The 27,669-nt window shown below is 41.8% G+C and overlaps 6 protein-coding genes across 10 annotated transcripts in view; 3 read left to right on the top strand and 3 right to left on the bottom strand.

The window, feature by feature from the left end:
• Window positions 1-6,169, bottom strand: part of LOC106659113 (bicaudal D-related protein homolog) — a 41,867-nt gene extending 35,698 nt beyond the window's left edge. The window contains exon 1 of the mRNA XM_014381455.2: window positions 4,930-6,169. The gene's annotated coding sequence lies outside the window, so the exon portion shown is untranslated. The remainder of the gene's footprint in view (window positions 1-4,929) is intronic.
• A 3,599-nt stretch (window positions 6,170-9,768) lies between these two features.
• Window positions 9,769-12,001, top strand: LOC106658479 (coiled-coil domain-containing protein 63). The gene is made up of 3 exons (XM_014380478.2): window positions 9,769-10,941; window positions 11,012-11,298; window positions 11,788-12,001. The coding sequence occupies exons 1-3, from the start codon at window positions 9,769-9,771 to the stop codon at window positions 11,966-11,968; spliced, it is 1,641 nt and encodes a 546-aa protein (XP_014235964.1). The 3' UTR covers window positions 11,969-12,001.
• A 214-nt stretch (window positions 12,002-12,215) lies between these two features.
• LOC106658478 (coiled-coil domain-containing protein 42 homolog) lies at window positions 12,216-18,778 on the bottom strand. Its single transcript, XM_014380477.1, has 5 exons — window positions 18,666-18,778; window positions 13,510-13,798; window positions 13,124-13,360; window positions 12,888-13,052; window positions 12,216-12,551 (listed from the first exon to the last, which is right to left on the bottom strand). The coding sequence occupies exons 1-5, from the start codon at window positions 18,776-18,778 to the stop codon at window positions 12,216-12,218; spliced, it is 1,140 nt and encodes a 379-aa protein (XP_014235963.1).
• LOC106658972 (myb-like protein X) lies at window positions 14,003-18,293 on the top strand. Of its 5 annotated transcripts, none has more exons than XM_023463180.1 (14): window positions 14,003-14,483; window positions 14,986-15,117; window positions 15,194-15,271; window positions 15,404-15,436; window positions 15,610-16,524; window positions 16,614-16,757; window positions 16,847-16,933; window positions 17,007-17,105; window positions 17,170-17,238; window positions 17,311-17,352; window positions 17,420-17,464; window positions 17,547-17,788; window positions 17,857-18,025; window positions 18,104-18,293. In XM_023463180.1, the coding sequence occupies exons 1-14, from the start codon at window positions 14,396-14,398 to the stop codon at window positions 18,205-18,207; spliced, it is 2,247 nt and encodes a 748-aa protein (XP_023318948.1). In that variant the 5' UTR covers window positions 14,003-14,395; the 3' UTR covers window positions 18,208-18,293. The 5 variants fall into 5 exon arrangements, with proteins under 5 accessions (XP_023318948.1, XP_023318947.1, XP_014236689.1 ...); XM_023463179.1 differs by having other exon boundaries at window positions 15,347-15,436; XM_014381203.2 differs by having other exon boundaries at window positions 15,197-15,271; window positions 15,347-15,493; window positions 15,577-16,524; window positions 18,104-18,292.
• A 1,477-nt stretch (window positions 18,779-20,255) lies between the features above and the next one.
• LOC106658976 (40S ribosomal protein S18-like) lies at window positions 20,256-21,717 on the bottom strand. Its single transcript, XM_014381209.2, has 4 exons — window positions 21,623-21,717; window positions 21,040-21,225; window positions 20,845-20,946; window positions 20,256-20,542 (listed from the first exon to the last, which is right to left on the bottom strand). The coding sequence occupies exons 1-4, from the start codon at window positions 21,623-21,625 to the stop codon at window positions 20,375-20,377; spliced, it is 459 nt and encodes a 152-aa protein (XP_014236695.2). The 5' UTR covers window positions 21,626-21,717; the 3' UTR covers window positions 20,256-20,374.
• Window positions 21,718-21,868: 151 nt separating this feature from the next.
• Window positions 21,869-27,525, top strand: LOC106658971 (jmjC domain-containing histone demethylation protein 1-like). The gene is made up of 8 exons (XM_014381201.2): window positions 21,869-22,537; window positions 23,197-23,476; window positions 23,552-24,239; window positions 24,313-25,210; window positions 25,371-25,660; window positions 25,737-26,017; window positions 26,095-26,443; window positions 26,527-27,525. The coding sequence occupies exons 1-8, from the start codon at window positions 22,454-22,456 to the stop codon at window positions 26,636-26,638; spliced, it is 2,982 nt and encodes a 993-aa protein (XP_014236687.1). The 5' UTR covers window positions 21,869-22,453; the 3' UTR covers window positions 26,639-27,525.
• The last annotated feature ends 144 nt before the right edge of the window (window positions 27,526-27,669 follow it).

The following is a 27,669-nucleotide window of genomic DNA, read 5'->3' as shown; positions in this document are numbered from 1 at the left end:
ACGGCTCGAGATCCGATAACCGGCTACATCTACTACGTCGATGAAACGAGCCCGTGTTAATCGATGCTATTTAACCACCAAGTCGATAGTAATATTTTTACGCGCCTGAAAGATGCAATGAAAAAATCCATTGCAATTTCAACTTACACGTCGAATGAATTAACGCAGACTCGACGGTCGCGTCGAACGGCCGTCTCGAATAAATAGCCAAGTCGATTCTAAGCAGCAAAAAAAAGACGAAAAAAAAAAAGGATAAGCAAAGGAAGGGAGAAAAGACGAAGCAGTGACCCAGATGCCTCGAGTTGGAAACAGCGACGAGCTTATAAGCGACAGCGATGTATCGTTCAACGTATAAATACGTCTGAATATTTAGAAACCGTCCGTCTCTGTCTCTCTCTCGGCTCGAGTCGCGCTCGTGCACACGCGAGGCCGCGCTATTATATACACGTAGCATTATGCAGCGAGGGAAGATTGCGGAGCATCTCGGGATAATCAGGCCCCCATTCTCCGCGTAGCCTAGTCAAATCACGCCGGAATCTTACAAAATCTCTTGGCTCGTCTCGTTATGCTGCTGCTGCTGCCTCGTCGTGCTCGACGTGTGCAAACAATCAATCGCGCTAGCTCATACATAATAAAAGTTCGGAGTCTCGGGCTATTTTTCCGCCGCGATGCACCGGGCGCAGCGCTGCGTTGCACAAGCGTATAAATTATCCATCGATCCTCTCGTCGGCTCGACTCGCTCGCGGGTGCGGCGCTATATTAGAGCAAATTTCTCCGCGATCGGCAGACTCGCTCCCCCGCACTCGCTGCAATAAAGCAGTGTTGATATTACGTGCCGATCTCGAACTCTTCGGACATTTTATCTCTCGTGCTGCATGCAACGTTATAGACACACACACAATGTTTAAAGGGCTAACGGCCTCGAGTACGTTTGATTAGAAGACAAGTATATACGAGAAGGATAGATGGAGTGCAGCTCGATATACATGGTCGTGACGCGCCACAGCACTTACGGCCAGCTCTTTTTCTCTCTTCCAGCCGCAGCGCAGCACTGCACACATCGAGATGTGGCAGACACGGCGTGGGCTTTTTTCTCAGTAATACAAGGTTTTTCTCCGTATATATATAATGTATATATGTATAGATCCATATTATATCCCACGACTCGAGCTCTCGAGGCGACGACGGACCACGCCGAGATATAAGCTGCTGCTGCGCGTGTGTGCTTCGTGTCAACTCGCCAGCTCGGCCGCGCGTCATTGTAATATATCTTTTGACTCGCGATCGCGACTCGACGATAGCTCGCCTCGACACAATCAAGCCACAACGAAGAAAGAGAAGAGAAGAAAAAAAACCGACCGTTTGTTTACGTATTGTACACACTTGTCGCGCTTGTTTTGATCTATATCGCGCAGCCTTTCAAAATTCAGCTGAGATTTGTGTTTGAGAAACATTAGACAGCGCGTTGTATTGCGCCCGTCAAGAGCAACGATAAGTATTAATATCGGCGCACGATACCTTATCTCGAGCTCGTCGTCGTCAGGATAAGCTGAGTGAACGCGCACCTTATTGCACTTGAGAACGAAAAAAAATCACGCTCCAAGATCGTTCTCGCTAACCCAATTCGATATCGGAAGATGATGTTGCGTTGCGTCGAGGTGAAGGTGACAGCGAGCGAGAGATACGCGTAGAACACAGAGCGAGTCCGATACGTGACTAATTGTGCAGGACACTCGAGCACAACTCCAACGAATCGATTTGTATGGATTTCAATGAAGCCATCCTGTCACCGACAGTCTAAAGCCGTATTTAACGCGAAATTAATTACAACTGCTTCGGCACGTACTCGCGCGTACTCGTAACACAGCATGTAAACATCGCTCGATCCTCGCTGATTCTCTCGAAAGTCTGACACACATCGAGCCACCCACGCGCTAGATCGATCGGCAAAAAGTCGCGTAAACACACACCCAGCCGTGTAAACGGAAAGTGTGCGTGAACTCGCGTTAACTCGCGTGGGTGTAAGAGAGAGAAAAGAATCGTCGTAATGCACCAAGTTCAATGGCGCAGTTGCCGCATTGATCGCGCTTACACTTGGGTATATATCAAGCGAAGCAGTTGGCGCGTGCAAATTTATCGACGCACCTGTATACGTGCGAGTGCCTCTGCGTCTAAATGTCAACTGCAAACCTCGGGTGCGTTCGATAGTTCCGTCGTCGCGATCTCGTCGACAGATCGCTCGATGTCGTTTATTTACGCTTGCTTGCGATGCACGATTTGCGCGTGTATTAGCTCATTCTTCCTTTCCCCTCATTTTTTTTCATTATGTTTGTGCACTAAACGCGGGACTGTGAGTCATATTTGTTTCTGCCTTAAGGCGCATCGATGATTCGCGCATAATTTTGCGTGAGAATTCATCTAGCTGCGAACGATTGTAATGCGGTTAACGAGTACACCGACGATCCTATTTGAATGAAGAAAAAAAAAGTAGGTAAGGGTCGCTCCAACGCGACTCATAAATATTTACTTTTGCGTTTGTCTCGTCGATTGAAACGTCGTTTCTTCGTTATCTCTTATCGTCGACGATACGTAATTTCATTTATAAGAACGAGATTGCTACGAGCGAAACCATTTCTCCAAGAGCAAGACGGACAATTCACGTGCGAAACGAGCGACTTTCGACTCGGATCGGACGCGAAATAGTATTTAACGATTACGAAACGACATGACATAATTAGCAATTAGCCGACGCTCAGAGCTGTTACTCGCGTTAGTGCGTATACAAACGAAAAGTATAGCACTGACTCATAAACACATTAAAATATTGTCTATCGCGCGCCGCAAAATTTATGTATTCAACGTGTAAATTCGCTTAGAAAATATCAACTCGCGGGAAATTTTCTTTGCGCCAATTATACACGTACGACGTGCGATGTATTATACGCGACATACGTAATGGAAAAAACGTCAATTTGAATTAAGGAAAGCGGCATGATCCAACTGCAGTGTGGCAGCGCCACATGCCATTATAATGGCAGCAGCTTGGCATCGATAACGAGCTCGTGTTTATTTTCGGTATCACGACTCCGTGTCTCTCAAGAGCGAGAGATAATGGCACGTTTAATCAGTCTTTGCTCGCTGCTCGAGTCTTTGCGCGCGCGCGTGTGTGTGTGTGTTTGAGTTTGTGTACATAAATATACAAGCACAAAGCGAGAAAAAAGCGTTAAAATGCTGCTGCTGCGCTGCAGGTATTATTACTCGAGAAAGCACGCGAAGGAGAGAAAGAGAGGCAGAGAGGGTAAGGCAAAAGAAACAATTGCTCATTGTTTGGCGATTAATCGCGTTTTTATATGCACGGCGTCGATCGGCCATGCGGAAGCGTAAAAAAACATTTTTGAGATCTCGCGCAGGCCTCCGAGGCGAGCGAGTGCACGAGTACATAATGCATGGAACGAATCGATCAATTTACATCTTGGCCCATAGATATACACCCGACTGAGCCACCTATATGTTTATACGCAGGTAAGTTTAACGGAAAACCGAGACAATGTATTATATAAGTGTTTTTTCCCTTTTTTTCGCAGAACTGTTACCGTTATAGAAGAGTAAATTGCGACGGGGGTTTGCGTGCACGGCCATGGTGGTGTATTTATCGAAGCGTGTGTATGGTCCGCCCTCGCCCTAATGTACAGTAGAGAAGGTGCAAAAATTTGCCCGACAGCTGGCCTACTTATCGTCGTCCCGATGTTTTACCAGTGTATGTGTGTATCAGAGAGAAGTATAACTATATATAGTGGCATGCACATGCGGTCACCCCTGCGCCTCCGTGCGATGGCAGAAACGGCGAAACACGATCGGCCCTGCAACGAGCCGAGAAGCGGGAAAAGAGCGCGAGCCGCTCGTTCTACGTCACGACGTTCGTTTCAGCGGTTTATTTGACAACAATCGGCCATTATTATTGCTACAAGTAGTTCGGATGTCTTATCGTAAAATCGACGATTAAAAAGTCGATTATTCGAATTGTACATTACATTATTATAGATGGCTCAATAGCTAATGGCCATCGGTACATTATATCGCTCGCGATACTCGTCACACTTGTATTGTGAAGCAAAGACTTTTTTCTACCATACGATCGACTTATCGCCTCGCAAATCTCTCGCGAAAGCGACGAAACTGGCGCGCATTACATGCAACGAAGTCTCGATCGATCGTTTTCTACATTATTTAAATTTCACACTATGCACGTCGATGGGGCACGTGGGCGTGTACAGTCTAGATTCAAGTCGATGTGCGACGTACGCTATTACATTATATGCGTCGCAGTATCGCTTGAAGCGCGCGAATTACGCAAACCGGTACGAGTGTGTATATATACGAAGTGCGAAATATCACGTGTATTTATGGGATAGCGAAGGGGGTACTCGAAACTCTGTTGGGATATCTTATAGGTGTGAAGGATTTGGTCGCGATCGAGAGAGTCGAGGCAAGCGTCGAACTCGTGTACATATAGGATCGTGCGCGCGCGGCAATATAATCCGCGCAAATCGCGATCGCGAGAGTCTACTGCTCGCACAGTTGCGATCTTTCGACCTTCTGCTGTGAAATGTATACAAGACAGGCGTAGAGAAAGAGAGAGAAAAAAAATTGCTTTTACGCTTTGTACTGTACTGGTGTAACGCGCGATCGATTTACTCGCGCGTAGCAGCAATAGCAATAGCTGCTATATGCTATGTTTTGATACGCAACGGATCGCGCACTCGTCCGGAGCAAGTTTTTTTCTCTCTCTCACTCGCTGTCTGGCTGTGTTTCGTTGGTCCGCGAGCAATCGGACACGCAATCGCTTTAAGCACTATTATATTATAATATGTAACGCAACTGTCCACGAAAAGTGTCGGTCTATAACCGAGCGCGTTTTGATAAAATTACCTCTTTGGATCGCGTGTGTGTGTATATTAAATGTCAAGCGTAGGCTAGGCGTTCGTCGATTGGCGTCGCCGATGCACGAATCGATGCTCTACTTGTTCGCGAGTCCGGCGCTGCTTTTGCTGCTGCTGCATCGACGTTCTTACCGCGTTCGACATCCTGCACACGACAGCCGCATGGATGTAACGCGTGTTCGGAGCACTGCACCAGCACGACGACTATATATACGCACACTTATAAACAGTAGACTGCTGCAGCACTTGTACAGACACACACGCGCACTGCACACTGGTCACTTTGCTACAGAGCCAGATCGCACGGAATGTTGTGGGTTGGCGCGCGAAAAGCAACAGAAAAAAATCTCCTATTGGGTCACTGATCTCTTGCTTCTCTCTCTCTCTCTCTTTCTTTCTCGCGAGGTGCGTAATTGCGCTTCTCGAGAGAAATTACGCCGTTTCGTTATATGAGGCCGTAGGTACCGCCGAATCTTCGATCGTTGCGAAAAAATTCGCAGAGCAGAGGCAGCTGATAGCGTCTAGCGTGGGACTTGAAGTCGCCGCCGCAGCGCCTGACGCGGACACGGCTGAATCGACGATTGAGCTTCGACGTCCACGAGAGTATGAGCAGATTTAACGATCTGGCTCCGCTTCGAGTCGATGTTTTTCCGCTGCTATTGTTGTTGTTGTTGTTGTTGTTGTTGTTGTTGGCGTTGTTGGCGTTATCGCAGCTACGGCGACCAGCCCGGTAATTGGCCCACAGCTTTAACATAAAACTGCCAGCCGCAGTTCCGCATCGAGGATCGAGGATCGATATGGACTTTTCTTTTTTTTTCCGAATCAACGACGCAACGTCGTGCACCCGCGCACACGCACACACACACACACACACACAATCGGTATTCGAAGAAAGAGCTTCGTTGCTCGACGTAAACAAACAACTCTCCTCCTCGCTCACACACTCGCTGCACTCGCGATGCGTTGTGCAAGCCCCTCTCACGGGCCTACGCTATACAGTCGCAATTAAAAGTTGTAAAATTACAACGAGAAAAAGCTGAGAATAAAGTATATGCCGCTCTCTGGGCTCTCGATCGTTCACGGCCAGTACAGAGAAACGATCAACGCGCATCGAACATTGCACAGGACGAAAACGACGAGCGGAGATCGATCGGAGCAGGTATATAATAAATGACAATAGCTGCGTGTATACGAGCAGCTGCGAGCGATGGAGGTAGGAGCGATGCGAGTCTCGCGGCGGTTCGCCAGGTACTGGCTCGGCGGTTCGAGCTCTATAATGCACGCTACTCACGCCAAAGCAGCGGCGGCCGACGCGGAGGAGGAGAGGCCGATGTTACATATATATATACATGGCTGCAGTCTGGCCTGCTGCTGCTGTTGCTTGGAAGCGTGCGCGCCGCATGTGGAGGAGGTGGAGGCAAACTTCGAGTGGAATATCCGCGTCTGCTGGTGTGTATACTGTACGCTTACACACACACACACATACGGTCGAGCAGGTATATATGTACAGCAGCTATAAAGGTAAGCTATAGCTGGCTTATAAAAGACCTGGCGAATGAGTCACGCTGCCAGGCCGAGCGAGCGCTATTGTGTCGGTGTGTTCGCGCGGCTTTTCGGCACACATACCTCCAACTATGTATAGCTATATACCGACTGCACGGATCGAATCGGCGACTCTAGTTCCGGAATCGTCATCTGCGTGCGAGCGACTCTTCCGAGTATCGAACCGAGTCCAGTAGTCTTTGCGTGCTATTTATAAATATATTAATTATAAGGAATCAGAAAAGTTACGCAGCAGATATATCGTTCACGGACTAGGACACGATCGATCCCTGGCGGATATCCAACGTTGCATATTTGGACATCTGTATGAGAATCCATAAACTCGCTCGAAACGATATAGCGAGGGCTATAATCATCGTTATACCTTTCGATCGAGTCTGCATCCAGTGCGTACGAACGATACGAATTGCTCGTGTACCTTGGCTCACTCTGATTTTACATAACGCGATATTGTAATTCGCTCAAGACTTATTAAAATGCTCGTAACTCGTGCATAAATCTATACGGGTGACTCAGCGGCCAATAAGGTGAAGTTCTGCAGCGCAAAGCGTCGATTGTTCATTAGATCGTGCCTTGTATTCGCCTCTATAAAGTCACTCGCTGTTATAATCTTATCGCATTACTCCGTCGATTAGTTATAATTCGATTGTGAATTTTTTTTTCAAAAATATAACGCGAGAACGCTCGATGCGAGTACGTACCGAGTATCGCTCCGAAATATTGTGTTACAGCTGGAGAAACGCGCCGAGCCTATTGGAGGAAATGAATTGCCGTTATCCCGTGTATTTGAACAGAAATTTAATGCCGAAACGACTCCAAGTGGATGTGTGTTTATTATTTGTACTATTTCCATTTTGCAAGAACAAATGGAATACTTTGAGCAATGGAGAATTAATTGCTTTTGCCTCGATTGCGCAAATCTATCCAGAGAAAATGTATGAACAATTTGGAATACCAATATGATTTTTTTCACTCAACGCCATGAAAATATTACAACGAAGTAGTATGAAAATTGTACAACGAAGATCAAAGAATTGTAGGCCGATTTCGATTCCGATTAAAGTTTAAGCACTTGCGTGATTTTAACGCGCATATTATAAGCACATTTTAAACTGCGAGCAATATATATTTAAAATTTATATTCAATCATCACAGATACTTTGTAGGAAATTATCATTATCAAGGACACCGATAGATTTTGCAGTGCAAGAAAAGCAAGAGTCTCGTCGAACGAGAACGATTTTTTGCGTGACACATAACGCTCAGAAGGCCGTTATTAATTTTTTGATCAAATATCGAAGCAACAATTCCTCATAAAATTATCGCTTCGCGACAGTCTTTCTTCCGTCGTTCTTCTGCAACGAAAGAAACATTGTGCAGTTTCATTCGAACTTGGGCCGAAACACATAGCGGGCCCGTAACAGACGTAAAAGCTTGTTTGGCGTCGATCGATCGAGCGAAGATTCGCGCACTCCCACAGCTCGAGTCGCACGTGTGCTATACATGCGAGTGCATTTCGCTTTCTAATAAAGCCACACACGCACATGTGCCGCAAAGCCGCGTAGCTTTCGTTTCGCGAATCATACACGTTGGATGGTTGGACGCATGCGAGTCGGATAAAACACTCGACGATTTAACCATAAGGTGGAAAGTGTATCGTACACACCAAAGGCCGCATCGTTCGATTGCTCGGCTAAACACAAGTCCTCTGGTCCGACGGTGAAAATCGCTCGTGGACGAGATTAAGATCGCGTTTCTTTCAGTCAACTATATAGTTAATTTTTGCCACCTAATAGAGGCAAACGACCTTTCAGGAAAAAAAAAGAAGAATACGTAGGAACCGTTAGTCCTGGCGAATAATGCGATTCACGCATTGTTGTATGCTCAGCTTCGTCTTTTATGGGCCTTCGGAGAGAGGACTCGACGTATTACGCGTAACGCACGGACCGACGACGACTGCGTTGTTGCGTTATTTGTTTGTTTTGCTTTCTTTTTTTCATGCACTTGGCAAAAAAAGTCGACATTATTGCGGAGTGCAGTCGCAGTCTAGCGAAACGATCACAAAGCGTCGCCATGACGACGACGACCCGACTCGTATATAGGTATACCTATACATAGTGCACAGCGCATACGTCGAATGCAGGTAGAGGCAGGCTGAAATCGCGCCTGTGCGGTTTTAACGACAAAACAGCCGGAGCCTCTGGTTCGCGCGAAGCACACGCGGACTCTTCAATGACAGCTATCGACTCGTTGAAATAAACGTCTTTTAAAAGGAAATAATAGAGGAAGAGGCCCCCCGAGTCGAGTGTTAATTAGGAGCTAACGATCTAAATCAGATCGAGGCGCAAAGTGCACCTAATTATAATCCCATGTTCTCGACGAATCGCTGTCACTTGGACACACAGGAGGCACTTGAAAATATTCGATCGGGCCCGTGGACGTACTCGAACGCGAGACAAAAGCCAGCTGTCCTCGGCCAGTAAATACGAGTTATATACATGTCGCGCGCCTACAGCGAGTTATACAGAGCGCGATTCGCGCCGAGTTGCAGCGCCAGCTGCGCTCGATTGTAAATAAACACGTACCAGTGCGTGTGTGTTTGTGCGTGAACGCTACCACGTGCCCCCGAGCAGCAGTCGCTCTCGATCGCAAGCTTCGACTCGCCGGGGATGTGCCGCGCCACGTGAAGGAGGCAGAACAACAACGACTTTCATCCGGGATGCGCGTCCAGCATCGCGCTGACTGATGACTGGTGACAGCAGCAGCAGACCGAACTGAGGACTAGAGCACGCGCGTCCGGCTCCGGAGCAGGGGGTTGGACCTTTCAAAGACTCGCACGTACGTACAAAATGTGCACGATGTGTGTAATGCATACGGGCAACCAGCTGCACTCTTACATCCCCCGATTCGGAGATTCTGTCATTGTGCTCTCTCTTTATGCTCGCAATTCTGCCGTTGCCGCGCGGTGTGGTACTGATTTTACGCAGCTTTTCGACTCGCCCGCGCGCATGACTCGGGATCTCAAAAGGGTTATTTGTTTCGCTGAATGGAACATTTGTCTGGCGCGCGGGCCGGATGTCGTCCGTGGCTTTCTTCGCACGCGATCTTTCTTCCTGCAAGGCGCGCAACTGTCTCGTTCCCGACCTTTTTTCCTTCTCTCGAGTTCAACGCCAACACGATCGAAACGGTCGAACGTTCGGGCGGTCGATGATCATAGACTCTGTTGACTTTTCCAAAGGAAGCGCAAGATAGAAGCTCGAGCAAGATGCTGAACTTTAGCGCGCCGGCCCAGGACGAGCTGGAGCTCGAGGCCATGGCCGAGACGGAGCTCGGCCGACTGAAACGCCAGTACCGGATAATGGAGAACGACCGGCTGGCGTACGCGGAGGACGCGCGCAACCAGATGCGCAACCAGCGCAACATCATCGCCAAGTACGAGCACGAGAAGGCCGAGCTGGTGCTGGCCATCAAGGCGGCCAAGTCGCCGGGCAACGCCAAGGCCGACGAGAGCATGAGCGAGCGCCTCGCCGGCCTACTGAGGCAACGAGGAGACTTCGTCGAGCGGATCAAGCTCGAGCGCGACCAGATACGCGAGATCGACGAGCAGATCCTCAAGCTGTCCAAGGAGGTGCACGCGCTCAGGGCCAAGGTGCGCACCGACCACCAGATCAAGGAGGCCAGCGAGAAGCACGAGCGCACCGTCGCCATACTCGAGAACAGGCTGGAGGTGGCGACGCAGCGCTTCAACGGCCTCGTCACGGAGAACGCCGAGCTGCGGCTCGAGATCGACGGCCTGCTCAAGGAACGGGCCCAGTTCAACGCCATGTGGTCGAGGCTCAACGGCCAGCTCAGCAGCGGCAAGGGCGTCATCAACGACCTCATCGAGCAGGCCACCATCACCTTCAATCAGCGCGACGAGGAGCTCAGCAAGATCAACGCCCTCAAGGAGAGGGGCATGCGAGACCTCAAGAGCCACACCTCGGAGATGTGCGAGCTGCAGCGCACCATCGACAACGAGATGAAGCTGCAGGAGTTCCTCGGGGTCAAGGGCCAGTACCGCGAGATGGCCGACCTCAACGTGAAGCGCGAGGCCGAGAAGGAGCAGCGCATCAAGGAGATGCGCGACAAGATCGACACCTACAATCACATACTCAAGCTCGTGATGAAGTTCACCGGCGAGGAGGAGATCGACAAGCTCATCGCCCAGTTCCTCAAGCAGGAGGAGGAGAATTTCGCCCTCTTCAATTACGTCAACGAGCTCAACGACGAGCTCGAGGCCCTCCAGGCGAGGGTCAACGAGCTGCGCGCGGCCATCGACGAGGCCCGGGCCCTCAACGTGCACCGGGGCCAGCAGCAGATCGACACCCTCGACTCGATAGGCCGCGAGCTCAAGCAGCAGACCGAGCGCGCCGACCAAGCCGAGGACAAGCTCAAGCAGGTACTACTACCTAGTACTTTCTCCTTTGAAACCAATAAACTAATTTTTCAACCAATAAACGTGCTTTCAGTGCAACAGACTGATCGAGCGTCTGCTGGTGGGCATCGACGAGCTCTTCCAGAGCATCGGCTGCGACAACTCGCCGATCCTCGAGCTGCTCGGCGACAACGCCAGCGTCAACATGAACAACGTCATGCTGTACTTGGGCATAATCGAGAAGCGCGTCGTCGAGATGCTCGCCAAGATGTACTACCTGGATCGCTCGCAGCATAGGGAGCCGCTCCTAAGCGAGGACCGGAAGCCCAAGCTACGGGTTCCCGACCTCCAGGAAATAGCGCCTACCCAGCCCTGTCCGCTGTAAGACTCTCTTCCTTTGCCTTCCTTTGCCTTCCCATCCTTTCTTTTTGCCTTTCCATTCGCCTTCTGTGCTCGCTGATACGCGAAACGCCGCTTCGTTCCCAAAGCCGAGCCAGAGAGAGAGAGAGAGAGAAAGAGTATCCCTTTCCGGAAGCCGATCTCTCGCTCTCTCTACATATATATCATACGTTTTATAGACGCTTCGCCGATCATTGTACTTGCCTCTGCTGCTTGGGTGGGCAGGGCATTTTTATACGAGCCCCTTTATTTTAACAGATATACAAGCTCTTTTTTTACTGCGCTGTGCATTTTAGCCTGTTCAACGTATCGAATCGACGTTATTTCTATTGTGCGAGTGCGTCTGCACTTGCTTCTATTATTATACATATATGTAATGAGCAAATGTAGCCATATCGCGACATTTGCAATGTCAAGGTTTTTGCTCCGAATTGTAATAATCCATTCATTCGTATACGCGTCTGGCTAAAGATGCATCGAGGCGGAAGAAATGGAAAACGTGTCGGAGAGCCTGGAAAAGCCGCTGACCCTCGACGAGGTGCGGGAGAAGCTGCTGGTCCGATTGCAGAGCGAGCACTCGCATCTGCTGCACAACGTCTCCAAGTGTCACCTGCCGGCCGCGCGCAAGATCATTCAGAAGCGCTACATGTGATCCGAGCCGGACGATTCCTTCTTCGGCAGTCTCGTCGAGCGCAGCACGTCCAACGTCGATGGCAACTTTTACCTTTTTTTTGTCTCCTGACTTTTTCATATTATTGCATTTAAAAGGAAAATAAAAATTCAAAAAAGTTCGACAAGTTGTTTTACTCATTCGATCGACCAGACAAGTTTTCTTTTCTTTTTTTTCTTTTATCGAGGCGATTTGTACAAGTTGCTGCATCTCCGAAGAAAGGTAGCATTCAGATGGTGCTGATCATGCTGCGAGTGTCCCAAGTGCTGGCGATGCTGCGCATGCTCTTGGTGCGGGACCTCGAGACGGTCGACAGAGCACTCATGCGGCTCATGTACGACCTGGCCCGGATGACCTTCTTCACCTTCTTCTGGTACTCGCTCTTCTGGATGGCCTTGAGCTCGCGCCTCGCCCGGCGCCTCGCCATCTTCACGATCTTGCCGAGCTCGACGATCGTCCGCTTGACCATCTGCAGCTGCTCCTCGAGGTCGTCGCGCTTTGCCTCGGCCGACACGCCCTTGCGGTAGCACATCTGGTTGTACAGATTCCACACGCAATCTCTTATCTACGGACAGATCGACCATTGCAATTAGTCATATTTACCCTTCGACTTATTTCATTTTTATTTTGAATGTATTTTAAATATATTTGTGCAGAAATTTTAATTCAACAACAGGATTCCTGTGCATTGATTCACCGCATCATAGCGATCGTGAGACTCTTTTTCTTGATTTTATATTAAATTTCTAAATTCTAGATGATGAAATCGTGAAATTTGATTACTAAACAGAAAACTGGATTAATAAAAAAAGACGTATTCGCAATGAAAAATGACGATGACTCGTGAAAATGATTAAATAATAATAATGATGGAATAGGAATAGCCAGCCACGCATTATACCTGAGTCTCCTCTAATTCTTGTTGCGTCACAATGTCCTTGTTTTCAGCCACGGCGACTTCCCACTTCAACGACTCGGCGTGCGCCAATTCGTATCGAGCTTGAGCTTTGGCCAGACGGCTGTTCAGATCCAGCAGATGTTGAGCCCTTTTTTCCGTCAACTTTTGCTGTCGGTCAAAATGTCAACGAGTCAAACGATTTATTGTACGTAATTTTGCCAGAATATAACGACTCGTACCAATTGAAGATTGGTCAGTTCTAGGCTCTCCAAAGTCTTGTCTTGATTCATATTGAGACTTATTCTGGCCGCCATCAAAGTTTCGTAGCGATTGAAAATTTCGGCTATGGACTGAAACTCGTTGGAGTTGAGCAGCTCCTCGAGATACGCTTGAAATGGCTTGTACTCTTCGACAAAACTCTTCATGCGGTCTCGTACTTTTTCCAATTGTTTCAATTTTATTTCCAGATCGAGAATCTGCAACGATTAAATCGATTAGCATTTACAAAATATCACCCCTTCCTAACAATGGACGGTTCGAAATTTTAATTTAAAAAAAATGGTACAAGTTGCTCTGCGAATTAATAAAAATGTCGTTGAAAAGTAAGGTAAAATAGGAAATTCACCTCGGTCTCGCGTATCTTCTGGCGCTCCTTCTCCTCGCGTATCTTGCGGTCGGCTCTCTCGCGCTTCTCGCGATTCTCCCGCACGAATTCGTCGAACTTGACGAAGGACTTCTTGAGCGCGATCTCTTTGCGGCGCAGATCCTTCCACTGCTGGTCGAAGAGGTGTCGCCGGTGGTCGTACTCCAGGCGCTTGGCCTCGAGATCGGCGTCGACGTTCAGCAGCTCGCGGCCGACCCGCATCAGATCGAGTATCGGCTCGCCTCGCACCGCATCCCAGTCCGGATAGTGCCTGACAGTCGTCGTTTAAAGTCTCAATCACTTAATTCGATTCATTCAATGAAAGAGTAAATGCAAGCCCTCGAAAAGGCGGCGTCCGTCTCGCGCGAAATCCAATTCAAACGCGCCAAGCTGGCCAATGCAGCGAGGCTCGCATCGGTCGCGCCGCTACTCGTGACTTTTCGATCGAGTTGTTGTCGCGCTGTTGGTACTAGACAGCGTGCGGCGCGCCAATCGCCCCTAATCCGCTCGCATCAGGCAATTTTTTCGCTCTCTCGCGCGAAACGCACTACTCTGTGCTTTGTTTCTACGAGGTAAGGACCACCGTCTGTCTATCTCTCTCTCTCTCTCGCCTCCTCCGCGCTAGTACGTGTCTAAAGTCAGTGCGCGTATAGTCAGTGTTGATACACGCGCGTCTGTTTTCCGAGAATCTCAACGACTACGAGTTACTACTGAAATCGAGTTTCGCTAGAAGCAAGAGGTCCAGTATCGACATTGCGACCGGTGGTTGTTTGTATCGTTTTTTCCTTCATTCGCACTTTCATTCTCCCGGCAATTCGAACACCCTCGTGTGCTATTGTCGTTTCGCCAACTTTGCATTCAGTCCGATATGAACAACGAGCATATTCTGCAGCAACATCAAGACGTCACGAGAGCAATGGACGAGACGAGCCTGAACACGTCGAGAAAACGACCGAGTGAGTACAGCATTGCAATTTTCGCGTTGCAGTTTACATCTTTGTTGTTTTGTTTTTGTACAATGGCCGTAGTATGTGGTGCGACTTTGCATCAACGCTTTTATTCGACGCTGGCTTCGTCCTTGTAACAACCACTTCCTTCCATTATATTTGTGTTTTGATTATTACCCAGTTTTAAGCATTGAAAAAAAATTAACTTCTTCGATCTCTGTTTATATTAATTTAAGAAATTCAATCAAAATTTTACATTAGTTTTTTCCCTTTACAGTCAACTACAATAGCAATTAAAATAGTATTGTCCTGATTTTTTTTTTAGTTTTATGCATGTTTATTTTTAGAACATTAATTGGGATTCATATGATACATGTTTTAAGATTCATGGACTACTTTAAGTGTTCCTTTATAATAAGAGCACAACATTTTAAAGGATTTTAAATTGTTAGGATCGTCAATAAGTAATAAGCTAAATTTAATTGTTTTAATTTTAAATTCATTTCAACAGTTATTTATTCGTCATCAGAGGACGAAGAATTTACACCATCAAAATGCAAGAAATTTGTTGTAGATGACAAGGAAAATGTTACAAATAATATTATGCGTGATACAATGGTAACAAACTCTGATACATCAAAATGTAAGTGTTTTTAAATATTCTAAATTGGCAGCCTAAACTACAGCAGTAACTCATGTTAATACTATTATTTTGATAGCAGCATCTAATGATAATTCTTTTGCACCATGGTCTTCATCAGTTAACGTCAACCGAAATTTAAGTAGCTCCAGTGAAGGTAATCAATATTATACAATTGCTAATTAAAAAATTGTTTGCCAAATAAACTCATTTTGTGATTATATGTATTAAGGTTCAGTATTTCATATTAAATTAACTTCTGATACTCAGCAATCATCTCAATTTTCAGTAATTAAGAATGATTTTCACATGAGGAGTTCAAATGATCAAATCGATTCATCTGTAGATAAGGTTTATGAAGATTGCAATGCAACTCAAAGTCAGTCATTAAGGCAATTTATTTATTCACAAAAATATTGTTTGATATAAAAATAACTAATTATATTCCTTATTATTTATTAGGTCAACCCTTGACTCAGAATGAGAAATCTACAGATGATCTTATTTTTATCAAAGATGAAATGATACCATTATCATCTAGACCAAATAACAAAGATGCAATACTTTTACCACCTACTGATTCAAAAGATGAGGCAGTTTTATGCACTTTGTTATCGCCATTACCGCCTTCTCATGCAAATCCTAATGATACAAATCCTTTGACTACCTCCTCTGATCAAACAGAAATGCTATCAACTTTACCATCTTCCAATCATGGTTCTGATGATCAGAGCCAAACAGTTTCTTCCACACTCTTGAACAATCAAAATGAAATGATTCAGCAATCATCCTCTACCAATGAAGATAAAATGCTATCTTTACCATCTTTACCATCTTGTGAAGATCAAAATGAAGAAGGACAAACAGTAACAGCTTCGTTAGTACCACTTAATGATCAGAATGAAGAAGGAGGAGCGGTAACAGTTCCGTTATTACCACTTAATGAACAGAATGAAGAAGAAGAAACAGGAATAGTCTCGTTAGTACCTCTTAACGAGCAGAATGAAGAAGAAGATGAAAAAGCTTCTTTAGTATCTTCAGACAATCAAAATCAAGAAGAAGAAGAACAACAAACAGTTTCCTTAGTACCTCTAGATGATCAGAATGAAGAAGACGAAAAAGCTTCTATATCATCTATGAACAATTTAAATGAAGAAGAAGAAGAAGAAGCAGCTTCTCTGATACCTCTGAATGATCAGGATGAAGATGAAAAAGCTTCTTTAGTATCTTTGAACAATCAGAATGAAGAAAAAGAAGAAGAAACAGCTTCTCTTGTACCTTTAAACAATCAAAACGAAGAAGAAACAACTACATTAGTACCCCAGAGCAATCTAAATGAGATGATTGTTCCATCATGCTCTAGTAATCAGAATGAGATGATGAGTCTTGTTTCAAAAACCTCTCACTATGGTAATTTTTCATTCATAATGTTATTTATTTCATCATCAAAAATGGTGAATACTGTAATGAATTATACTAATATTGTGAATCATTTTTAGAAAAACAAACCAACATCCAAATCTCTAATGGCCAATTTGAACCATCTGTATTATGTAAAGTTGAATGTATAACTGATAAGTCAGATGTTGAACTTCCTGGACCTTCGACACAGAATCATGAAAGAAATGATCGATTCGTGGAAGGTATTTCAAGTTTTACCAATAATAATTAGTTTTCCCAATTTTTTCAATGAATAAATTTGCATAATTTGTTGGACTTGTTTTTATTTCAGACAACTCTCAATCAATATTGAGAAATGTGAATCATCAAATCAATAACTGTCCACAATCTACTCCTATTAGGAATGTTGCAGTGCCAGGTAATTTGAAAAATTAATAAAACTCTATATAAATAACTCGCTTTTCTGATATTGATATTACATTACTATATAGGTTGTTCTAATGAGATTATAGCAATCGATGGACATGATCCTAAAACAGCTGTAATGAACTTACTGATGTCTACTGGACAATACAATACTAAACAATCAGGTTTGTGCTGTTATGAAAATAAATAATTTCACCTTAATACTAATTTAATTTAATTATTCAATAGCTGAAGATGGTGAATATTCACGTAATGATTTGAGCTCAAATATGATGCATTCTGAAGTTATCAGTGGAGGTATATAATTAATTAATTAAATTTTAAATCATCATAGTTCAAATACTCCAATAAATATTTCTGTTTATTTAGATAATGAGGATATAAGTGTTGAACAAACACATGATACATCAGGTAAATGAATTTCCGTCTTTTATTTATGAATAACTAATAACATATATTGATTTTTTTTTTTTTTTAGCAGCTGTGAATGAATTTCTTAGTACTTTTACAGAAGAGAACGCAGGTTAGTCTTTGAAAATTGTATTGTTTATATAAATGATGGCTAAAGTTTTAATAATGAATAATAATTTGATTCATTTTTGCAGGTTTGAATTTAGCAAAATTGATTATCAGTTTGAAAATGGATATTCAAGAACTTGTCAGAAAAATTGATAATCAGGAGAATATCCTGGCAACAGTAGTAAAAGCTAATGAATTGACTTTGGAACCTTTATTTGCTAAAAATTTCAACGAACGTTATAATTTGAAAGTACCTTTCTCCAACTTGGCGGAATTTACTATTTTCAATGAAAATCTTACGAGAAATGTTAGATTTTGCAACGAATTTGTAAGTATTTCTTAATTCAATATCTTCATAGGCATTACAAATCAAAAATGATGAAATAAATTTTACAGATAGCAAGTTTAACAGCATACATAGACAATCACCAGTCTTTTAACAAAAATATATTGAATATGATTAAAAAATACTTGAGCCGAGAATTAGCGATGAAATTCACAGCTTCAAAACCTACTGGTACTAAAATGGTGTTAAAAGATACCATGTTTTGCTCATGCCTACTACGTAAGTTACCACTTTTTCATGACTAAAATTGATAAACCTGCATTGTATATAAAATTTCGAATATAATTAAACTTTTAGAAGCAACGAAAATGACCATGAGAAATGGATTAACGCCATTAGAACATGATAGATTATTTTACAAGAATTTGGGGACAGCTGTAAGCAGTGCTAAAAATTGGTGATGACTCAAGTCCAACTAGCTCCAGATATAATTGTTCGTAAATGAAGAATTAATTAATTTATAACATTCTGTGTTTGACATTAATTATCCAATTTTTTTTATTTTTTTTTTTAGATTAAGAAATATAAGAAATATATACTAAAATTTTTAATCCTTGATATCAATTATCATTACTTGATATGATATTGAACTTATATTATTGATTTTTTTCTTATTTTTTCTTATTGCTTCCATTATATATGTTTTGAATATAAAGTATTGTTCCACAGTGTAAATAAAAACATGTAAAACTGTAAGATCTTTAAAAAATTATACTTTTTTTCTTGTAAAATTATTGTGAAATTTGGCTATTTAGTAAAGAAATAAAAATAAACCTCGAAAATGTGTATGCCTAATCAAACGAGATCCATTGCTCTAATTGTCATGTAAACGTATATACGAACAAGAAAGAAAACGTACTTGACGACATTGCATTCCTCGTTCTTGGAGCGGAAGTATTGAGATATTTCCTTGCTAGTGTTGCCTGCGATCGGCCGCATTTTCTTTTTTTCATATTTTCCCTTGTCCTCCATCGTTTCAGCGTTTTCAATAAACTTAAAATTAAGAAGAATTTGCCAACGTGAGTGCCGCGTCACTCGGCGGTCCTCCTTCGGTCGATTGGCTCTTATATCGACCAAACGCGCTACTACCACTAAAGACCCTAGCTTAGCGATCCCCGTACGCAGTGTCGCTTTATTCTCGTATTGCGCTCATAACCTGGCGTGCAGTGCTTGTCTCATTTCCAATGATTTCGAAGCTATCTGCTCGTAAATTACGGAGGAATTTGTCTGCTGATGCAGTTTGAGATGTGCATTATTAACTATTGTAATTGTAATGGGCTGCATCGCATGGACTCAATCCATCCTCGCGAGCGGCAATCGAGAAGCGATTTTAATAAACGTTACGTGACCGTCAAGACTCAGGTTCGGTTTTGCGAAGAGTATTTCATTGGTAAATCGGTTACAAAAGTCGTCTGCCAAAACGCGATAAATCAAACGCCAGTCGAGAATGAGACTCGTTGGGCTTTGTACGCGCAATTATGTCAGTCGACTAGCGTAAGGCGAACGACAATTCCTGGAAGTATCGTGTGCATACCCACAACTCGCTGGTCGATGATTACTTTATTATTTGAATTCGTTACGAAGCTTCGACGCATCAATTTGAAACTTTGCCAACGACGATGTTTAATTATTTTTTATATTTATACATTTAACGAGTTTGCCGGATATTTTGTTTTTAATTTAAACACGAATAAGTACTGGATTTTGTAATGAAGTGCATTTTTATAATAAAATTTTTCAAATTATCTGCATTCCTAATTACGTATTTTCATTGCGAGCGGATAACTCCACTTGCAAGTATTTCCCTGCTTTATTTCCGAATGGCATCGCAATGTATACTTAATTATGAATATTACACGATCTTACGTTGTATAAATTGTTATATCTTATCTGAAAGTTTTACAATTTTTCTTTCGCTTCTCTACACAATTGTGACTTGATGTAAATTAATGTTTCACTGCGTATATAGTTCACTTTTGTTTTCATTTTTTATGGAAAGATCGTTACGCTAGCGTTTTCGATGTCATTAAAAACTTATTTGAAGTACTTTACTAAAAAGTCGTTTATACATATTTTAAAAATAAATTTTACGTAATTACTACGAAATAATTTTTTCATCCTTCTCTTTATATTTAAAAATAAAAAGAAAGATATTAGTTCTTGGTAATAGAAGAATTTTACTTTTCTTTGGTTTTATTGAAAATTGAAATAATTTAATTAGACAAATTTTTCAAGTGAATTTTGTTCTTAAAAAGCTATTCAATTTCTTGAAAAATAATGCAAAGATTATTTAAATAATCATAGGGATAGGGATTAAGGAAATATTACAATAATAATCTATACTTCAATTTAAACTAAACTGGTGTTATTTAAAGGCTTGCTTGATAGAGAATGGTATGTTTATATGATGCCAAGAAAGTATAAAATATGTAAATAAAATAGACTGAAATCCAATTGAAAATATTTTATTCCCCTTGGATATGGATTTTCTTAATAAATTACATCTATTTGGATACACCAAATCCACAGTAGAACACTTATTTCCATCTTGGATATATTAGTAATAAATTACTTCTTCTTAGATACACCAACAGTGCGACCACGTCTGCCAGTAGTCTTGGTGTGCTGACCGCGCACACGGAGACCCCAGTAGTGACGAAGACCTCTGTGGGCACGGATTTTCTTCATTCTCTCCAAATCCTCACGGAGTTTGGAATCTAAATTTGAGGATGTCAGCTATAAAAAAAAAAGTTGTTTATTAATAATGATTTAAATTTGATAGCATAGTGTTGCAACAGTATCATTAATAAATAAATATTAAAGAATAGACAAATCAAAAATTTTTAATTTTATGTTGCGCATTCAATTATTTTCCAACTTCAGGTGTTATCAAATGTAATGTTGAGAATTACGCAGTTTCTTTGGCACAAGCTACCAGTCGATTATAAATTGAGTTTAATAACCAACCGTGTTATTGTGCTAACTGTTTGTTTATGTAAACAAATGCAATATCGATATATCATGTCAATGATACTTACTTGACTGTATTTTCCGTCAACAATGTCCTTTTGTCTGTTCAAGAACCAGTCTCGAATCTTGAACTGGCGGGGGTTAGCCATGATCGTAATGACTTTTTCAACCTGAAAGAAAATAAATCTATAAGTTAATGAAAAAATGAGCAAACTCATACGGCAGCGGCTCTCTATCTTATCACAAATATTCGGATATCTTACCTCATCGTCGGTCAATTCACCGGCCCTTTTCTTGAGATCGACATCAGCCTTCTTCAAAACAATGTTGGCATAACGACGACCAACACCCTTGATCGCCGTCATGGCGAACATGATGTTTCGGTTACCATCGATGTTGGTACCGACAACACGAAGGATGTGGTTGTATTTAGGAGGCACAATGAGAGACTGAAAAAATGAAGGACATGATTAGTATTATTAGTCATATTCATCACCTGACAGAGAACTTGAATTTTCAGTTTAAATTATAATTTCTAACATTGGTGACTCATTTTTCACGAAATCGTAGTTAATATTCTTTGAGATGGATCGACATTTTTTAAACAAACAACTTCTAAAATTGTTAAATTGAATTTTGCACGTGTGGCTATTTTCGCCTTAACCTCACTGATCACATTTGACAAAAAAAACTTTCATTGTAAAGTATACAAAGTGCAGCAAACGATTCGCTTCATCACGCATAGAAATTATTAACTTAGAGACTTCAAAGAAGAGTTAAATAAAGTTTAAACAAATTAATGTTCGATCTCTGTTCGATCTTTTATTATAAAAATATGTTACGCACCATGATGTCGGTAAGCTCGAAACGGCAGTTTCAAAGCAAAAAGAACCGAAGCCTTCACGTGTGAGTGCAGACTAACATTAAGGTACTTTCACAACGCGGTGCGCAGGAGTGTGACCACTATACGATTGTCGTAGTGCGCGCGCGCGCGCGCATGTGAACGAACGCAGTAGTGCCGAGAACAGCTCTCTTTCTCTCCGTCGGGCCGCGCAGTGTACCTATACCGATGAATATTCAGCTTCGGGCGAGAGAGCAACGTGCAGGCTTAGACCCAGTTTACAACGCCGAGTCCCAGTGCAGTAGTATAGCAGTAGCATCGGAGCTCGCAACAAGGTACAGCACAGTAGTAGCAGGGGAGACCTATACACATCGGCTGCTACAAAAAATTCTTCCGCCAGCTCGACCGAGCCCCGCAGTGCACAGTACCCGCGCAAGTGTTCATCTAGGAGCAGCCTCGTAGTGTTCCATTGCGGCGCATCGTGCAACCCGCAGTGCACCAATTATTACGCGCGGATACGTATATAGTCATCATTAGTATATTCATCTCTCTATCTCTCTCTCTCTCTCTCTCTCTTTACCACTTTCTCTCGCACTCTCGTTCTGGAATAATACAGACATATATAAAGGTGCTCGTAAAGACCGCTGCGCATACAGTAGCAGCAGCCCAGCGTGTATGCGTATATAACAACACATGCATAATATATAGTATTATATACGATTATATACTCACACACATACACTTGGATCATCTGTGTATATGTGATTCCCGGTGTGCACACTCGAGTCTGGTGTCGAGGGATAGCATAATACTACGCGGTCGACGGCGTGCTCGCAATGGCCGACTCAGGAAAGATGCAAGGAATAGACACCTCTGCCGCCAACGCAACCATGAACAATCAGCCCGTCAAGCGACGATTGGTGAGTCTCTTCAATTGTTTACTTGTATTCGTGTGATCTTATGTGATGTACTTTTCAACGAAATATAACCCCCCGCGCTCGTGAAGGCCCGCCTCGTGTCTCCTGCCTACCCTCTTCGCGCTAACACCCATCGTCGCAGCAGCTATGAAGCGAAAACAAAAGCACGCGCTCTATCGCCTCGCACGCGTTCCACTTGCCTTTCTCTCTCTTTGCTTTGTCATTGCAATCTTGATATGAGAAATTTCATTCGGTAAAGTTCGATGATTACTCTACTTTCAATTTCCCGCTATTACCTTGCAATAATAATTTTCAATCAAAAAAGATGATGTAATTTATTCATTTTTCGATTTTTAATCAAGTTCATTCTGAGCTGCGTTGAATAATTATTATCCAATCAGTAGATTCTTTTCTGCTAACTTAAATATTTATTGCACTTAACGGCATTTTGTATACAAACGGATGGCTCCAAGCATTCGCGACCACGTGCTTATTAAAATGACAGTAGAGTCAAACTTCTCACACCGCTTCTTGTGCTGAGCTTTGGTCATAACTTCACACCTTTGTCTGATCGTTCAACTCTGCGCTTCGGGGCATAATTTAGTGCATAGCTTATAATAACCGAAAGATAGATCAAAAACTAACTACTTCTTATCTTGCAGCGAGAACGAACGAAGAAATTTTACACTGATGACTGGGCTTTCGGCGATGAAGAGCTCGAAGGTAGACGAGGTTTTCTCGTGGAAGAGAAAATTGAGAGCGACAAGTACAATTTGAAAAACTTCAATGGATTGTATCGCGAAATGACCGGTGAAGAACTCACCGTGTCGTACTTCCAAAAGCACGGCTTCGGCATACCTCTGCTGATCAAGGACAAAGCTGGCTTGGGTATACGAGTACCCAGCTCCAACTTCAGCGTTCACGATGTCAGGACATGTGTTGGTCAGTAGTATTCTCATGAAATCTCTTACATGCAAGTTGATCTTATGCAAAATAAACACTTTAATTTGATTCTAGGCTCGAGACGGTTACTCGATGTTATGGACGTCAATACACAAAAAAATGAAGAGATGACCATGAAAGAGTGGCAAAAGTACTATGAAGAAGAAGAAAGGACTCGTTTATTGAACGTGATCTCGTTAGAATTTAGTCACACTAAATTAGAAAATTACGTTCAATCGCCAACAATAGTGCGCCAAGTTGATTGGGTCAGCTCTGTTTGGCCCAAACATCTAAAAGAACAACAAGTAGAAGCCACAAATCTTCTTGAGGACATGATGTATCCTAAAGTTCAAAAATATTGCTTAATGTCAGTTAAAGGATGTTATACAGACTTCCACGTGGATTTTGGTGGTACCAGTGTATGGTATCATATTTTAAAAGGTGCCAAAATTTTCTGGCTCATACCACCCACGGAGAAAAATTTAGCTCGTTATCAGCAATGGGTGCTGAGTGGTAAACAGTCGGACGTTTTTTTCGGAGACATGGTAGATAAATGTGGTAGAATAACTCTTTCAGCTGGTATGACCATGTTTATACCAACTGGATGGATACATGCTGTTTATACTCCGGCTGATTCACTTGTTTTTGGAGGCAATTTTTTGCACAGCTATGGAATTGATAAGCAATTAAAGATTGCCCAAGTTGAGGAAGCTACAAAAGTGCCTCACAAATTTCGATACCCATTTTTTACTGAAATGTTATGGTAAGTTTTCTCTTGACCTTGATTTATAAAAATGTTTTTATGAACTTGTTTTTAATTAAATAAATTTTTACAGGTACGTTTTAGAAAGGTATGTTCATGTTCTACTTGGGCGTAGTCATTTGGATATTTCTGAAGATCAAAGTCATCATCTTACACCCAAGCACACCAAACATGTTCATTTAACATCTATGGAACTTCATGGCCTCAAATCAATTGTTATGTATCTGCACGCACTCCCTTCTACAAAAAAAAATGTTCCAGAACTTATTAAAGATCCTATTGCTCTAATACATGATGTTCGTTGTTTGGTCGAACAACATAGACATGATAGTCCAGATGAGGCAGTGACCGGTTTGCCAGTTCTTCCACCTCCACCAATACTAACTTCAGTTGAACGTGAAAAATTGGGTATGGGCCGACCCAGGAAATACCCAAGATCTTCGGGTGAACATAAATCCACTGGTCCACGTAGGCGTCGTACTCGATGTAAGAAATGTGAAGCCTGCACGCGCGCTGATTGCGCTGAATGTGTTTATTGCCTTGATATGGTCAAATTTGGAGGATCTGGTCGTGCTAAACAAACGTGTATGATGCGGCAATGTCTCAGGCCAATGTTACCAGTCACAGCGTCGTGTAAATTTTGTGGTCTTGATGGTTGGGGTCAAACTCCTGCTCCATTGATGGGAAAGCAGGCTCCAACGGCAGAATCTAATCTCATGGAATGTTCAATTTGTTATGAAATTGTTCATCCTGATTGCACCGGAAAAGATGTGCAGAATATGTCCATAAGTGATGATATCCCTAATAGTTGGGAGTGTCCAACATGTTGCGAAAGTGGAAGAAATTTAGAAAGCAAACAAAGAGCTCCAAAAGGACGGCCAAGGAAAAGTAACGCTTCGCCAAGCTCTTCCAGAAATTCACCTGTAGAGTCAGAACCATCAAACAAAATCCAGAAATTGACGTCAAATGAGGTACTTCTGAAGTTTTTCTGTTAAAATAGATAACAATAATTTATTTACATACAATAACGAATAGATCCTGTGTAAATAAATAATTGATATTTATTCAAAGGTGTAGAACATTTCATTTTTATCAAATCAATTATTATAAATCAAAAATCTATTGTTTTAGGATGATAAGAATGGTCAGGAAATATCAGATGAAGAACCAAAGATGGACTACCAAAATGAGCTAGCCAATAATCATACAGAAAAGACAAATAAGCATAACAATACCAGTCCTAATAATAGTAATTCTCATAATAATCATCGAGAACAGAAAACGCCTCCTCCTCAGTGGCATCAACAGAACCAACAGCAAAATCAGCAACCACACCAAACCAATTCACCTCAGCAGCGTCAGTCACCGAAAAAATTGCCAACAGTATCTCCAAATCAAAAGAAAGAAACACATGAAAAGCCGTGTGTATTTTTTTAAATAAATACTTGTACCAAAATATTCTTTAATAATTTAATAAAATTATGATAAATCGATCAGGGGCTGGCCCAAAAGTCCACGGGACACTAATCCATGGAGAACAATGGATTTATCCAATAATACACTATCAGCTACTCATTTAACAAATATTATTCAACACCAACCAGAAACTTTATTGCTCGACTGGACCAACGTTGCTAAGAAACAGCTTGCTTGGCTTCTCAGTAGATTATCACCTCTGAGGAACTTGTCATTGAAAGGTTGCAATTGGGCTGGTGTTTGTGCACTGAACACGTCAGCATGCCCACCCTTGGTCAGTCTTGACTTAGATTTCGTTGCTGGTAATTGTCTAAATTGTTAAATTTTTCATACTAAAAACGAATTAGCTAGAAACATGATCTTATTCATTTAAAATTAGGTTTCAATGACTCCAGCTTACGAGAAATTTTAAGTCCACCAAGTGATTCGCGTCCTGGATTAATTGACAAAACATCAAGACTCAAAAATTTACGAAATTTATCATTAAAAGGTTGTGATATATCTGATATTTCAATGCGTTACATAGCTCAACATTTGACAAATCTTGAAAGTCTTGATTTGTCAACGTGTTCACGGATCACTGATGCTGGAATCGCTCAAATCACATCACCACCTGCTATAACTGTTACAACACTTGTGTCACTTAAATTGAATGGTTGTAGATTATTGACTGATCTTAGTCTTGACCACTTACTAAGATGTCAATCACTTAAAAACTTAGATTTAAGGTAACATCTTGAAATTTCTTAAACTAGTTAATTTTTTATTTCAATCATTTTATTTATACTAATATATCAATTTTTTATTTCAGAAATACAACACAGTTTTCTGTGCAGAAAGTGAATGAATATTCAAAATCAGCCAGATTGAACAATTTGATAATGGATCCAAGACCTGAATATGAAAACCGACGAGCAACGTGAAACTTTTTTTAATTTTTCACTAAAGTTTGAGCTATTTCCGTGTGCAGCTGTAGTTAAAAAACAAAGATATTTTATAGATAATGAGTGTATGCAGTTTAGCGTGCAAAAAATGATCGTCTGCTTTTGAAAAATGTAAATTTGAATGTAACTCTGTTGGTTCGTGTGGTTTAGTAAATATAATTCCAGTGTACAGTTCATCATTTAAGGAGTTGTATAAATTAGCTGACAAAAAATATCAGATGCAATAATTTATTGGTTTTGTTCATTTAGTTTCTTTAGTTCTATCACATTTGCGTGATTGGTGACTTGGATTTATTAATGAAAGAGGAAAAAATTTCAAGTTTAGCTTCGTTTGCAAATAGTTCCTAATACACAAGGCAGATGTTTTTATCAAAGTATTATTTAGAATTCATCTGAAAATCTTGATGAACCATGAAAGAATTTGTGTGAATGCTTTATTTTTAATAAGTATATTATTAGCTATTTCTTAATTTATACCATGCATTGAAAATGATTCAAATTTTTGCCAAAATATATATGTAAAAATATTTGTTCAATGTACAGTAAACTTATAACACATTAGAAATATTCTCTCATGATATTTTGTCATAAAGATTCAAAGATTATTAGTCGCCGACAATTTTTATATTTACATATATTAAATTTAATTTTAACGCATCTTTAAGTTGACATATATTTAAACTTAAGTGAGTAATGAAAAAATGTTCACCATTGATATGAATATTTTTGAATGAATGTTTGAAAACAATGGGGCTATGTTGATCCAAAACTATTTTCATTACAATGTAGAAATTATGTTAAATTATTGGTTTCTATTGAAAGTATGTAATAAAAAATACTTTATAAACATTTTTAAACAAGTGGAATTCTGTTGTGTAATTATGTATAATAAATATAAAAAAAAAATTTCGTACTTATAACTAATAATTTGAGAACATTAAAAACGGATAGCAGTATTTCTTCTAAGAAACTACTATTAAAAGTTGAAGTGCAAAATTAACTTATGAGTG

The sequence above is a fragment of the Trichogramma pretiosum genome, unplaced genomic scaffold (assembly GCF_000599845.2).
Source record: "Trichogramma pretiosum strain Unisexual culture from Peru unplaced genomic scaffold, Tpre_2.0 scaffold28, whole genome shotgun sequence".
Taxonomy (NCBI): Eukaryota; Metazoa; Arthropoda; class Insecta; order Hymenoptera; family Trichogrammatidae; genus Trichogramma; species Trichogramma pretiosum.
Note: the sequence above shows the minus strand (reverse complement) of the source record. Positions and strands in the feature narration are given on the sequence as shown.